Genomic DNA, 16,754 nt, shown 5'->3' on the forward strand with positions numbered 1-16,754 from the left:
TGCAGTTCATACCAGTTTGCCTTAGATCTGAGAGCAAAAAGTCAGGTCCAAAAATTGTTTTTTTATCTGCATTTTGTAGTGCAACTAGATATTCCAGATTATTTGGTATCATTATAGAGCTACATCTGTCTACCTTTCTATAATACCACCCACTTTAGTGTATCATGCATGACTATGAAGCTACAGAGCTTGGCAGTAGGTTAATACTTCCTGCCCCATTAAGTCGTTGCTAGGGGTTGATGTGTTAATTGGGCGCTCACCAGATATTATGTACTTTTGAGAGAGTGACGTATGTAAGGTGAAGTTGTTTGCATTTGAAACATGCACAGTGGATAGAATGTTAGCATACCTCTATGCTACATTAATGAAATGTGGATGATATTTCTTTGGATACTGTACTTTTGGAAATTGTACATGATCTAAGCACACTGCTAACTAAAATGTCTGCTCCCTTGTGTTAAAAAATCAGCCTGAATTAGTCTAAAGTGCACTATCCATAGCAGCTATTAAAATAGGGAAAATGAATTTTGCCAGACTAGACAATACCAGCTTCTGAAAGTGCAATGAATGAATTACCAAATATATAAAATGTAAAAAAAAAAGTTATTGGCTCTTTTTTATAAAATTTACCTCCAAAGTTCAGGAAGTGAAAATGACCAAGTGGAGCTAGCACTTTTTTGAAAGGTGCACATCTGGAGTAAGGCCAAGCTATATACTCTAAAACCCATATTACACCCATCAATTATACACCAAAGTAAAGGGAATTAAAGGTTCTTTGAACTATACCTAAGATATACAAGGTCTTTTTTAAATAGCCAGTATAACCATTGGCGAAAGCCGTGGAAATTCTTTTTCTTTAAAATTCTAACCCTATGCAAAATACGAAACTGTAGACCACCACTAATATTAGCAAGATTACCATAGCTGCATAAAAACAGGGTGTAAGATCGCTTACATCAAAGTAAACTACAACTCAGATTTTAGGATATTACAATAATTTTTGAAGAATTATTTCTGAAACTTCATTACTGTATTTTGGAGATATTATTTAAGTTTAGTGCAGTGGTGTATATGATTTGAATCCAATTATCCAAATAACAAACACTATTATCCGGCTTGAACTAAGGCAAGGTGAAAGTATTAACACATTCAAAACAATATATTTTTGCTGGATGTACCTAAAACTATTATACCTCCCACTAAATAATCAACATCTCTCAAGTGGCCTAAGTGGCTAAAGAATCCACCACAGATGTGGAAGGTCGCTGGTTCGAACCTCAGTCAAGTAATACCAAAGACTTGTAAAAATGGGACCAGCAGCTGCCTTGCCTGGTGCTCAGATCTAAGAGGTTAGTGTTAGGACTGGTCGATCTGATGTATGTGACTGCTCTGGACATGATGTTGTTTTTCTTAAATGGTTTAAAGCCATTTTTCAGCACATGAGAGGTTATACATGGCAGCCAGTATAAATGGTGGAGGAAGAACCCAGGAAAACCCCAGAAAGAACCACTGACCCATGAGAAGCTACCGGCAAGCTTTCTCACATACCCACATTGGCCGAGCCCAAGACTCGAACCCACGCAGAGGTGAAATGGCAGTGATCCATAATGGTGAGCTCTTTAGACCACTTGGGGCCCCCACTGGACATGATGCCACACGTCCACAGCATGATACCCCAGTGCTAGATATCACCATAAACTATCACACTGCAGATATCATAGTGGTATGACAGAAAACGTCTAAAGCTATATTAAAAATCCAAACACACACACACCATTAAATAATCCATCAGTTTCTCCTTTATTCAGTTATAAACAAGGTACAATGATGCTCATGTACATGCATTAATATGCAAGTTTTAAGTTAAATATTTGTGCAATATCATCTTAGCAATTATTGCAATCTTTCTCTTATTTTAAAGATATTGCATACCTGCATTGAATATTGTATGCCCACGAATGATTCATAGGCATTTATGTAATATTTAGCTAAATGATTTATACCTTCAGAACAATAGAGATCCAGTATCATTATTATGATTATTATTAGCAGTAGTACAGTACAGTATGAGATGGCAGATATGTCGATATTATTTACAGCTGGGTGTGTGCCATATATGTGTGAGTGTGTGTATGTGTGTGATATATTTTTCTGTCTGAGCATCTCTTACACTTTGAATGACAGTGCAATCATTAAACTTGATACTTCCTCTAAGGATGTTATCATTCTAGTACCGTATGTAATCATTTATAATATAAGCCCAACTGCAAACTGCACAGACCCAGATTTGCCATCACATCATGCATCAGCAGATCTGGGACTGTGCAGTTTATTAGGAGTAATCGGTAGAATAAACAACACAGACTCTGATCTGTACTTGCATTATGCTATAGCAGATGAGGACCTTTGTTTTTTGTTTGACTTGACTTATAAGCTATTACATTTGGTATATTACCTTTATAAAATCTGGGACAGCCTGAATAACAAATTATGTGTAACCACATGTTACCTATATCAAACTGAAAACGACATATTTTTTTAATAGTTTTCTTGGAACATTTATGAGCTCTTCAAATAAATATTGAAATCACATTAACTGATGACAGTAAATAACTTCTTACCCAGCCTCTTTGGAATATGACAGTCTGGAATAGCCAACTGAAATAAAGATAAAAGAGAAGCCATAAAATGACCTTTTAAACCACCACATGATGCAGTTTATAGAACTTTTCTTTTTGTAACTGAATAGTTGGAATGCTAGTTTCACCTGTTTAGACTTACAAGTTCATATTCATACTTTAAGCTGTACTTTCACAATCTGTACAAATTATAACAATGTTTAAAAAATGTTTTCAATGACATATTTGGCACAGTCATACATACAGGTGTCACAGCAAAATAGTTTCAAGGTTGTTTTGACTCACTATAAGCATAATACTTTATCTTCATGCAGACAGTACTGTAACTGATTTAATGTACCTTACTTCTCATTCGTCAAAGTCAGTGTAATGTAATAATGCAATTTTTTCATTTTTAAATCTTGATATTCATAGAAGCAGCCTGAGTACAGCTTAACTGACTGTCCGTAAGTCATGCATGCCATTAAACTTACAAGTACATATTAGTACACAACGGCTACATTCCTACGAAAGAAAAGGACCACTGGCTGTAAAAGCTTCTGTCTAACACAGTTGCAACAAGAAGCAAACAAAAACCAGTCTATGTGAGCTCGGCTCATAAACTGCACATGCAATATAATACCCTCAAAAAATACACGAGATACACAAGTTTTTAGAATTTGAAAAAAAAATTACAATCTAACAAAACTTATTCCAAACTGAGGCCAACCAAACTGAAAAATAAAAATTACTGGTGGCAAACCAGCAAGCCAGAACTCAGGGAACTGACACACCAGACCTGGAAACAGAAGATAGGCCAACATGCTGAGAAGTATTGAATGCATTAACGACATACGGCATAGACTTAGCAAATATCCAAGCCTTCACACATAATAGGACTATCCTGACCCCAAGAACAACCTATATTGAATGAAGACACCATAGAAGAAAAAGGGAAAAGACTTAAAACTGATGTTCCAAAGACAGAATGACCAATTACAGTGAAATATGTCCAATTCTAACTTATGGGAGCACCAGTAGATACCACTTAAAGTGATAGTGCTGTAGAAAAAGTCGCTAATATATCTCATTTTGCCTATGCAGGCAAAAAAAAAATAAACCACCATGCTGCTGACAATAGCTAAGTAAAATGGTACAAATATTTCACATAAGCTTTACAAAAATGACTCATGTTGTGTCATACCGCATGTTTCTATGTACAATGATGCACAACCACAAGTACAGCTAAACAGTTAAGACTCTAACATAAAGTCGGAAGCTTAATATTTGACCAGGTTTGGGGTAGTGGAGCTTGAGGCAGAAATAAACATTTAATCATCACAGATGTTGTATATTCTCTTTTATTCAAACATGAAAACTGTCAACTGAATGTCAAGGTGATAATACTCAGAAAACCTAATTAAGCGATTAATCATCAGTTCAGCTGGAGTTTTTAATTTGACAATTGTTGAGAATTTAATGGTTCTCTGGCACAATGACAAAAGTAATTTTATAAATTAATAACAATTAATCAGCCAAATACAATACATGTGTCAAAATCACAGCAACGTGTGTGCAAGGCCATCTTAATGTATTGTCACACAATGTAATACAGCTCCAAAGCTGCTGCTTTGGCTAATCTGTTAATTTTTCTTCTAAATTAGATGTGATACCTTTGAAAATAACTTGCAAGATATAATCAAATTGTCCCTTTTTAAAAAATTTGAACGTAATGCGCAGTGACTGTTTTTATTAGTACAAGCAATATGTATTGAGCTGTATTCAGACACTACCATGTTCAACTGAAGAAATATTGTTATGAAATTTAAATCACTATCTCAAAGAATAAACCCTTGTAAACATATTGATGGATTTGGCTCCAGCTGTTTATGAGTATCATCCTAGCCATGAAGCTTTAGTTGATTTGAGTTTGCTTACGGAAGATGCACATGTTCCGACCTTAAACAGGAAGCAATTATAACTTTACTGATCTGTACAGCATGTCACGCTTGTCTATATTAAAAGTCTGCCATCAATTTACTCAATTGAACTAACTTCTTCAGCTGAATAAATAATAGAATCATTAAAGTATATCTTTGTGTAGGGCATGGACATTATAATTCTCATGTATCAAAGAAATTTGCTACAGCAACCCCATCTGATTATTAAATTTCCCTTAATTTCCCTTGCTATCTCAAACCATGATGCAGCAGATGTACTGAATGAGCTTCCAGTAAAACTTGTCAAAGTGTACTTTACATCAATAATATTATGCTTAATAATTAAACAACATTCATCATTTTGTTTTAAATATTTTGCAAAATCCAGCAATTATTTTATTTTTAAAAATGGTATTGTTTTTGTGCAATAATTTACAGGAAAACAAAATGATCTGATCATTCTATGATGACTAACATTAAATATGCTGAACACTTTATGTTGAAATGTAAACTTATAAGTAACACATTATCAAAATGTAACTGATATGGATTCATTATCCAACATAGAAGGGCCTCAAGGGAAATAAAGTCAGTACAAAATTAACCATAGCTGCTGTTGTTTAGGCAGATGTTATGCTACTGTATACCCATAAATACCAACTTATGTGATCTGACCAGGAGTAATGTCTGAAATTATTTTACTTAAATGCAAACCCTAACAAAATGCAAAGCTGAGCTCAATGTAGAGCACAAATCAATGAACCATAATGACTTAGTTATCACTCATGGCTGCATTACACCTCATGACGCAAATACATGCCAATTTATGTGACTCAAAAGGCCATGGTATCTTGCTATGTATTTTTAATTTATATTGTCTGCTTGCCTTTTGTTGATGATTGAGGGTTGTGGATGGAGATCTTGCATACCTGACTTTTGTCCATGATTGTAAGTGATAAACAAGATGTTTACTAGAATCTAACCTTGCCATTAACTTAGTGGAACTTTCCATAGAAATGAATAGTTTTCCAAAACATTATATTTCTTCATAGGGCAAGTGAAAATCTTTATAAATAGGGACTTGGTAAACAAATAATTCACTCTTTGTTATATATCAGTCCATGGGAATCTATGATCTGGGTTTGCAGTTATGTTCAAATATAATACACAAGGAATTATTTATTGAAATCATTGACAGGAATAGCAGAGTGCTCACTGACTTAGGATCAACACATCGTTTTGGAATTATTGACAACTTGTTCAAAGATTTTCTGGATTTTATTTGCGTCACTGTGGTATATCAGGACATTCAAGACTATTGAAATTCATTGGGACATTCTATACTTTTAGACTTATGATAAGACATTGAGGATTATTTCAGATTTAATTCATAAAACTGTGTCTGCTTGGTAACTTATTGTTTGTTGATTTTATTAAACTTGTTGGTTTTACTTCTTTGCATTACACAGCTTAATACCTAGTGTCATGACAGTTGGAGAAAATAAGCAAACACAAATGGTAAATAGATCTAATTTTCACTGAAAGGTTAAGTACTCAACATGGCACATCTAAATACCAAATCATATGACTAAGCAATAGTGTCTGAGCAAATAACCTATATCAAACTCAAGACAAGCTGAATTCAACTGAAGGTATGAACAAAGCAATGAACTATTAATTAATAGTCACATTGACCTAGTTTTCACCAATGCACAGGTACTACTCATGATGCAATTATATACCTAGTTATGTGACTCAGGCACAGGCAACAGTGCCTTGAAAAAATAAGCTACATGTGAAGGTAACCAAAACCACTATACTGTGAAATATAGATCACAATGGCCTAATTTTCATGGAAAACATTAGCACTTCACATGCTACATTTACCCAAACCAACTTATGTGATTCAATGAATAAGCGCCTAAGAAATTACCTATATACAAACTTAACCTATAAAAAGTTAGCTCAACCCAAAGGCAATAACATGTAAATGAACCAAGAAATATTGGGCAGTGACCTAATTTTTACTCACGATACAATTATATACCATATTTTGCAACTCCAAAGAAAACTGCCTGAGAAAATGAACAAAAGTGAAGGTTAGCCAAAATCACTATATTGTGGAATAAACAATGCAACATATGAATGAACTTTGGTTCCAGCTGTTTATGAGTGTAGATCCACTAGCCCCCCCCCCTCCAAAAAATAAGTGTTTCATATGCACTGTTTTTTAAATTAGGGTAGGTCAGTTATTTCAATTGTTTTAATTTCTTTTTTATTTTGTTTGGTTATTGTTATCAGGTGGGGGCAGTGAGAGTTTTGGCAACGAAAAACTGAGATGGTTGGCTTACCAGAAACAGACATATTTTTTGTTTTGCCCTATGAAGTTTTAGTTCATTTTGTATTTGCTTATGATGGATACACATGTTCTGACCTTAAACAGGTTGCAACTCCTACATTAGTGATACATATATAAATTTGTTACATTTTATGTAATGTAAACTTGTTAGCAACACATGAAAATGTAATTAATATCAATTCATTATCCAGCAAAGAAGAGCCTCAAGGGAAAATATTCAGTCACTAAAAAATTATCAATAACAACTGTAAAATTTTAATTTAAATTTACTCCTCAAATTTCACAATCCTGAACACATTACCAACATGGATTTTCCATGCTCAATCTGGAATTGTAGAATGAAGTAATGCAAATATAACAAGTGACACAGACAATCTCAAAATCTTATGGTCTGCTATGCTTTGCATTTTCATATAATCCTTGCAATTAACAATTGGTGGGCAGGGAGGATTTTTGTTGTTGTTGTTGTTGTTGTTGTTGTTCTAGGGTTTAACGCCATTTTTCAGCACAAGATAGGCTATACATGGTGGCCAGTATAACTGGTGGAGGAAGAACCCTGGAAAACCCAGGGAAGAACCACCGACCCAAGAGAGGTGGGCAGGGAGGAGTGGGTCACTCCAAAACAATCATTATGCGACAGTTGTTAGAGTTGGAGGGTTGGGGTTTCCTTTGTGGACCAAACATGAACACTGCTACCAGAAGATTAATTCTAAATATGTACAATTTCCAACTCTTACTTGTGCTGAACTTTTCCTCCATATGGCCATATGGAGTATTTGCCCCCACAATACTGGATACAAGTTTTGTTTTTAAAAAATGAAAAAATGACAGGTATTTCATAGCTCCCATGCACTAAATGCAGGACAGCTTATGCTATACTCAAAACTTAATAGACATTCACTGTCATCAACGGTGGCAAATATACACTTTATGACAGAGCCAAAGTCTCAGCTGCTGTTGCATCCATCATGTAGGTTGATATGTGTACACAGTCTAACACAGATATGTACAACCTCATCCAAGGTTTGTGCAGGCCAGACAAGCATTTTTATTTTAAAGCTGTACCTTATGATGTAGATTAACTGATAACACCCTGTCATGGGCCAGATCTGGCCCATGGGCCATATTTTGCCCACCCCTGGTCCAAGAAGTACTACACTGACTTAACAAAGCATGTTACTTTGATGTACTTTTATTTTTCCAATGATCATGTACAATTTCACACTTAGGTAATTTTCTGGGAAACTTTGTAGAGTTACAAAACTTTTTTGGTACATATATTTCTAATACAACACTATCATTCTAAAATTAGATCACTGTGACCTACTTACTATACTTCAGTGATCAAGGACCTTTTTAATGTTCAGGTCAGCTTCCGCAGTATAAGTCATGAAAATAGGTCTGAGGGGATTTTGTTTGGGGTTTTGTGGAACAGGAAAACTTTAATTGTCATAATCATGCCCAGACAAGTAAAGCAATGTGTCTTATTCAAGGAAACACCCTGGTAGCCAATCCAGTTTATCCAATGGTGGGAATCAAACCTACACCCTTTGGTCGTGAGTTTGATGCCCCAGGTGGCCAAGTGGTCTACGGCGTTCACCCTTACAGATAACTGACTCCTCACCTCTGTCAGAGTCAGTTCGATTCTTGGCTTGTCCATCATGAGTATGTGAGCTTTCCATGGGTTAGAGGTTCTTCTGGGTTCTTCTTCCACCAAATACATTGGCTGCTACGTATAGCATATTATGTGCTAAACAACGGCACTAAACCCATAACAATAACTGGTCACATGTCCAACACATAAGACATTAAACTACCATGGCTACAATCTGTGTTCAAAAATTAACATGCTTGACTACCTGATTCACCTGAAATAAATAGCATTATGGAACTAATAATTCCCATTATTTTTTCTGAACTGCTTTTCTTAATAAGGTAATCATTCAAGGATTAAATGGTAAATGGTGTACATGCAAAGAATTTAGTCCCTTTTTATATTAATTCAACCTTAAAATATATTAAATATTTTTTGCTGCTAGTGAACCTTCAAAACTGGCTAAACTGGTAGTTATCAAAGACTTCACACTGCGAGTCAGAAGTCTATCTCAAATCTGAAATGTTTTAGCTGCCAAATATGTTGTTTAAAACAGGTATTACAGGTAATTGTCATCTTGGTGTTTTTTTATCTCCTTTAGCAATATTTGGCCATTGATAGTGCCAATACAGACATGGACAAAAGTGCACAGCAACTATAAAAGAGTAGGCACATTTTTCAATTAGGTCCTGACCAAAAATGTGTGCACTGTGGTCAACATTTAGGGGACAGAGGCTAAATAACCACGGGCAACCTATGATCTCATATAAAAAGGTGCAGCACTGATTATGCAGTCCGAAATGAAAGGTGCCTGGGAAAGCAAACTAAATGCAAAGGTTAACCAAAAATTACTCTTCGATCAAATACAGGTCACCATGAACTACATTTACTGAAAGGTGTAGGACCCAATGACACATCCAAATTGTTTAAGTCAATTTTCAGAAGGTAAACTAGAAAGGTACCAGCATGCACATACTTGTTACATCCAAGCCTGCCTTTTCTCACTCTGAGACCTGTACACATAGCTGCCAACCTTCCAGGCTCACAATTAGTGAAAATAGGGATAAAAAGTCGTGAACCTGGACATGAATTAGTGAAAAATACCATGACCATAACTCCATCCACTCTGACCGTCAATACTACACTATATCAAGATCGCAATATAAAACTAAACCACTACATAAATGCAGAAATATTTATTTATCAAGACATGATACCGTGGCAGACTTGAACTTCCTCAATTGCTTGATCTTGGTGACTAAAATTGCTGACAAATTTTCTGCAGCTAAGGAGGCCCTAAAGTCTATCTTATTTTCCTCACTAGAGAAAATACTATTTTGCTGTCACTGTTGCTGTGAGGAATACACAGGATCTGCAGCACTTTTGGTTCTTACATAGGAAAATTCTGAAGCAATGTTCAAGTCCGGGAATATTTGCCGGAACAAATGTTTAGTTTGGTCTCCAGCTGATAAAGGTAGATTGTGTTCGACAAGAAAACTCACAAATAATGCTTCAGTGTTGGTAGCTTGCAGGTCTTCTGCTGATGGCTTAAAATATTCCAGAGCTGAAATCTGCGAATTCTTAATTTTCCCAACTTCTACGTGTTTTTTGCGACCGATGTGCTTCCTCACATCGTCTCTACAACCGTGTCCAATACTACAATATGGGGCACACAGAGTGCAAAAACCATAATGTATATCAATGTTTAATGGCAGAATGCACAGCCAATATTTGATATATTCCAAATTAAACTTCACTTTTTGAGCAATACATTTATTTTTCCTGGGTGGTGAAGACATTTTCAAGATCTTACATGCAATGCTGAACTCAAATCAGCGTTGTGTGACGCATGCGCAGAGCAAATTTCCGGTTAGGCCACAGTTTCTCTCAAAAGCATTTGTAAAACTACTCTTATACATATAAAACAAAATATACTAAAATGTTTGCTACTGGCCAACTGTACTACTGTAGTTCTACTAATATCACAATCAGCAGTACCGGATCATTTTGGCAACTGTGAATATCATGACTAGTGCTTAACACATTAACCCCTGAGCCAAACAGCTAGGCAGTCCCCTGAAGCATACTTGCAGAGATCACCTAGAGCAGAGTTAGCCTTTCCAGTGCCTGTATCCCTGAGACTAGCTGACAGCAATTGGATTGCAGATTTTTATAGAGGGGGCTACTTGCAATAAAATTGTTATTATTTTATTTGTATTCATTTAATTCAGCTGAAATTTGGCACGGCAGTTCTCAATAAACTTACATACATAATGGTATAAATTTTATGCTACATGCAGAAATAAAACTAATGCATGATGGTGAAAACAAATGATGTACTTGCCAATTTGCTTCTCTTGCCGTGAATAATCCATAAAATCCATTATGAATTCACAAAGATTTATTAACACCATCAACAGATGAAATAATATTTTATGCACACAAAAATTCCACTTGTCGTCTCTTGTAAACTAAACATCCTGTGAATACTGTACACAAATGGGCATATTTTACTTGCTCTTTACTTACCTTTCTTCCTAAGAACTCTCACTGGAAATTTTTAAAACTAATAAAACACTTAACAAACCTTGAACTATGAACACTCATGTTAACAACGTATATTTCCCAAACATTTATTTAACGATTATTCAAAAGAAAAAGAAGCTCCACGAAATCAAATGCATTTGCATCAGGGTCTAAATCCGTTGCTGGTCCTTGGTATAGCCTCTTGTCAATGTGTGTTTTATCATTTACGATCATCGATCAGCTCTACTTTCATTTTCTTCTTCTTCTTCAACATTCTCATTTTCATCACTACTGCTGTTATTTTCAGTAGCTTTTTGGATGTCACTATCAATCTCGTCTGATTAAAATCCAGAAAATTCTCCATCAGAATCCGTCAAGTAAAAGTTTGCTCCTAGAGGCTGATTCTCATCAATTTGCATCAATTTAAAATCGAAATATTTTCACTAAATCAACTGATATCAAAGTGAAAAAAATTTCCCGCTGTTCAGCAATGTGCACTCTATCTAAGTAAGCTAAAATTTGATTGGTTAAACTGCCTGCATTAGTAGGAATTGGCTTTAAATCAACCAATGGTTTGCGCCGAGTTAACTCATCGTGTGGGAGAAAGGCCTTGCTAAATACTGCCTCTTAAACTCGGCGCTCGGGAGACAAGCTATGCAAACTCAGCCACTTTAGCGAGGCTCATGGGAGATCAGGGGTGTAAAGTACGACAAGTATACTTGTCGCCAGGGGTTAATGTGTTAACGGGAAATCTGTTATTTTATTAAAGATTTAAAATAATTGAGAATTGGAGAATTCGTGAATTTTTGTCTTGCGGCGTGAATCCATGAATTGCTGAAAAAGTCGTGAAATTCACACCAAATTCATGAGGGTTGGCAGCTATGTGTATACTACAAACTAGCTGTCTACACGGTCTCTTGAGGTGGTGTACATTCATCTATGGATCCACTCCTACTCTAGGCCCAACCAAGTAACAGTGATTGTGATAGCAATTACATTAGGCTGTTTCATTAGAAAAGCCAGGCTCTATGCCAGTTTCATCATTTCCAACTAAGATTGTCTTTTGTTTCAAATAACATCAATGTGACTCCTTGGATGTGTTCAACGTTTAGTGTTATCATTTCCAACAAGGACATAAACTTGCAACAAGTATTATTATTATTATTATTATTATTTGTTTTCAAACCATACATTTTTTCACATCAATTTACTGTTTTATACTTCAAAAAAAAGATCTAAATTTACATTGTTTTTTTACTTTCAGTTATATATTGTTTCAAAATGCAATAACTACAAAAATTTGTACCCTGAATTCTTGTATAATACATTTGCTTGTAATAAAAAAAATGACAAAAGAAGAAAAGAAAATGACAAAAAAGGATAAAGTTTCACTTTTTCTTTTGATTCTTTTTTTTAATTACAAGCAAATGTGTTATACAATATAATTTAGGGTGAAAGCTCCTGTAATCATTTATTTTAATAAATAAAACTAATTGTAAATAGTTTTTTAATTGTCATTTTCTTTGATTAGCTTTGTAAAAATATGTTGAAAGTTAATTTTTTTTTACATATAATTATTTAATATCTGGCATGTCTTTCAAAATGATTCTTCTTACTAAGGAAGCATCCACACTGCATGAGTCAGGAAACAGTATCACATTTGATACTGGCTGACTCCTCAATTTTGGTGAATAGGTCTGCAAAGGTATATAATTCCTCTCATAACTTTAGTATATATATCAAAAATTAAAGTTCAACATCATAATTATAAGTATTAACATTTTTAAAACAAATGATTATGAAACAACCAGGTTACAAAAATTCCTGGTTATGAAACAATTAACATCCCTGCAGAGCATGACATAAAATGACAGTTTAGTGAATCTTTTTTATCCTTTATGCTTTTGTTTTTAAAATCGTACACATAAACGGGATGAATAGCAATACTATAGATGATTTTTATTCATGTCACCTTTTTGTCCTCACAATATACGGGTTTTTTGTGTTGTTTTATTTTAGTTTTTTTTATAGTTTTTTTTTTTTTTTGCTTTACTGCAATGTGTATGATCGCTTGGTAGCCTCGACCATGTCGAAGCCATGACATGACGTGTTAGGTCATGGCCAAACAATCGTAACAACGGATCAACGATATCCAGATAAACATACAACATAGATACGTTAAGTGTTAAACAACTTTTAGAAAGCTAGCGGACAATAATACAGCATCAGAATCAGAAGATCTCATTAAGTGACGTTATAGCTTCCTGAACGAGACGCACTGATAAGCGTCATTGACTCGTAAGCAGAACGAAAAACACTCACCTATGACTAAAATGAAAATCACCACGAAAACAATAATCTTTGTACTCTTCATCTTTCTCAGGGGTATGAAACGCATGAGTTTACCAGAGGTCATATGAACTTAACCATGAAATAGTTTCCAACGACACAAAATTTTAGTAGTTGAGTTACGTTGTTACTCGGCTAGGTGCGTCCCCATGTGTGTTTAGCCTCTATGTCATTTAACTGTTTGACAGATAGACCCAAAACAGCAAAACAAGTATTTGCACAACAATGAAAAATTTCAGACTGGTTTTAATCCTTTGCAAAATATTAACTAGTAAACCGCATCTAGCCGACAAATGTTGAGCGGCTTGTTTAGCAACGCTCTAAATTTCCGTTAACGGTTAACTAATCTTCACCCATCAGAATATTAAATATTAAAAATGAACAAAGTGAAAGATATGTGGTCAAGGCAGCAAACGGTAAATACATTAAAGCTAGTGTTTACTGCTCTCTCTCTCTCTCTCTCTCTCTCTCTCTCTCTCTCTCTCTCTCGTGTGTGTGTGTGTGTGTGTGTGTGTGACTCTTAGGATACATAAATACTTCAATCGGCGAATCGCATTCACGGGTCGCCGCTCATTGTTTTACATGTATACACAATCAGACAGTACCGGACGTGACTGGGTTATCGAGAATTTACCCCATAAATGTCCCGCCTTTTTATAATACAAAATAAAAGCACGGAAACAAACAAGGCACAAATCAGTCTGTACATAAATATAGTACAAATTAAAATCGCTAAAGCTGATTATAAAACAGGTACGATTACAACATTGTATATCTACCCGCGTAACATTCTGATCCGTGTACTGTTTCCATCGTGTTAGTTTCTCTCAGATTAATCTGACATAATCTCTCTGGAGATGTAATCTCATTCTTTTTATCTGTACACTAAGCCCATGGACCTTTTCAAAGTCCTAAAGCTGCCGTTCATCATAAATTTGACAATTCTTCCAATGTAACTAAAGTTTGGAGGGAAGGAAATGATTTGCAAAATGTTTATCTGACATCAACCATTTTTTGCCATAATTAAGATATTAGGTTTGAACTATGTTCAAATATTCCGTTTAGAATTAAGAGGTGACACCTCTTGCTTCAAGCACCGAAATCGCTGAGGACGTGACCGGTTTTTATGCCGCTACTATGGTAGGTGTGTTATGGTTGGGGTAGGGTGCATCTAATGTTCTATTTAAATTATATTATAGATATCCCACCCAGGCTCAATTTGGGTTGTAAGTTAAATTAGTGAAATATAGATGTAAAGCTCCGAGCCCACAGTGAGCAATGCCGACGGTTAAATGATTGAATATACAAAAATTAAATTCAAGGAATAACAATTTAATGACAATTCAATAGTCAAATGACTACAATTTCCCAAGTACTCTCCTTTCGCTAGACCCTGTGATAGCCTATTGAATCGTTTGATTAGTAGTGTGATATAGCTTTCCACCTGTCCTTGTATTGAACTAATCTGTGTATTCTTCTCTCCTATTCCTCCAATTCCTTCTCCTCTCCCTCACGACTGTCTCAAAATCCCTGCTTCTCCTCGATTTCTCTATACTCCTCATCCTTCTTCTCCACTTCCTCCTCCTCGATTCCTTTTCCTCCTCCTGGACTCTCTTCCCCGACTAGACTTGTCGACTCCGACTGCTCTGTTAGTCCCACTTCCGTCTCTGTCTTAAAGACTCGGGACTTAACTGAACTGGAAGTTCTGTCCCTCTCAAGCTTCCTGTGAAAACGGAAGGACGGTAGAATATTTTCCCTAGCCCTCTCATCTCACAATACACCCAGCCTATCATCAGATAACGGCTATTAAATTTATTTGGTCACGCATTCATTCACATTGAAATACTTACACGTTTTTGTATGGTAAAACAACGTCGTAATAAAAGCACGGTATCAATTACTTCTCATACATACATCAATAAATGGCGTCACATCAGTACATATTCCTAATCCCATTATACTAAACAATACCACAGCAATCAGACACATTTCTTTACATTACAACTTATACAAAGTACACAAATATTAAAATATCCATACTCTGCTATTTCCATACATCCATATTAACTAGCCTTACACACTTCCACCATTTTCCTAATTCACAATTCAAGCATGCGTAAATTCTAACATATCACATGAATAAGTGTACCAGTTTAATACGAAGTAACCTATTAGCGAATGACAGAATTAATTCTAACCACAAGCTAACAATCTACAAACTTCTTTACATAATACTCAAGCTCATTTCTCAACTACGCATGTAAATTAGACACTACAAGGGTAATTCTACGACCTAAACGATCCTATTAATTAAGCATGTATACTATACATAATTACAATTACAATGCCGTAATATTCTGCAAAAATCGAGCAAATAACTAACTGACCTTTACGAAGCTTTGTCTTTCTTTAGAATCTCCTCTCTAAGTTTTACCACCAAATTACTTAATATTTTTGCGGAGGGGGCACTAGACAGCCCCCCCCCCCATTTTCAAAATATAAAATGAAAGGTGTTTTATGTGTGTATGTTGCCCCCGAAGGTATGTGTGTTTGTCTTATTTTAGCAAAAGAATTCCCATCAAATTTGTCGGGGTATTATTTTTTTTTTCATCTCTAGTGTTATCTAAAGGGTTGTTCGTCAGACTGTGGTCTTTGTCCCCAGTGTCGGAGTTCCTTCCTCCGTGTGTGTTATATGCGTTTTTGCTATATATTTCGTGTATGCTATAGATTTAGATATAGGGACGGCAGTCTCAGTCAAATTATATCCCAGTTGTCTTATCATTAAAAAAAATTGGACTTATATATATTCCAAAATTTTGGATATTTTATTTTTGTTTTTATTTATATTTTTGAATTTTATAGAGAAAACGGTGTATTTCAAGGTTTATATATTAAAAAAAAAAGATCCCAGTGTTTCACATGCATGATCATAATGTGTCGTTTTCTCTTTGTAACTTAATTGCTGAGAAGGCTAATCCCGAGTAAGAAGCTGCATTTTCTTTGTACGTTTATGCATCCCTTATCTGCGGGTTTTTAGCCATCTCATTTATCATTAGAGATATTGAAGTTCCAAAAAGGTTTTATTTTTAGGTTAGTCCCTAAAAGTTAGTAAGGGTAACTCTTGGTTATTTTACTAAATTTATAGTTTCTGTGAGGTTTTCTGACGCTCTTCCGAAGGCCTTTTCACTTGGCGTAGCGGCATGTGACATAGCCCTTCGGCGTCTGTGCGTCATACTTCTCCCACACGAAGGTTCCCTGTATCCCTTAGTTGCAAAAGAGTGCAAAGGACAGAATACGGTATCGGTGCTTTATTAGTATAATTTAGTTTAAACAGTTACTTAGTGTTGCGTTGTTGGTAAGATTTTATT

At 35.3% G+C, this 16,754-nt stretch overlaps 1 protein-coding gene across 1 annotated transcript in view; it reads right to left on the bottom strand.

Annotated features, from left to right (window-relative positions):
* The window catches only part of LOC149799819 (UDP-glucuronic acid decarboxylase 1-like), a 62,764-nt gene extending 49,195 nt beyond the window's left edge, over positions 1-13,569 (bottom strand). Inside the window, exons 1-2 of the mRNA XM_089959237.1 lie at positions 13,360-13,569; positions 2,622-2,658 (exon numbers count right to left, since the gene is read on the bottom strand). Of these exons, the coding sequence (XP_089815363.1) occupies positions 2,622-2,658; positions 13,360-13,453 (131 nt within the window). The 5' untranslated portion in view covers positions 13,454-13,569. The remainder of the gene's footprint in view (positions 1-2,621; positions 2,659-13,359) is intronic.
* Positions 13,570-16,754: the final 3,185 nt, after the last annotated feature.

The sequence above is a fragment of the Sinohyriopsis cumingii genome, chromosome 5, assembly GCF_028554795.1.
Source record: "Sinohyriopsis cumingii isolate HCF-2022 chromosome 5, ASM2855479v2, whole genome shotgun sequence".
Lineage (NCBI taxonomy): Eukaryota > Metazoa > Mollusca > Bivalvia > Unionida > Unionidae > Sinohyriopsis > Sinohyriopsis cumingii.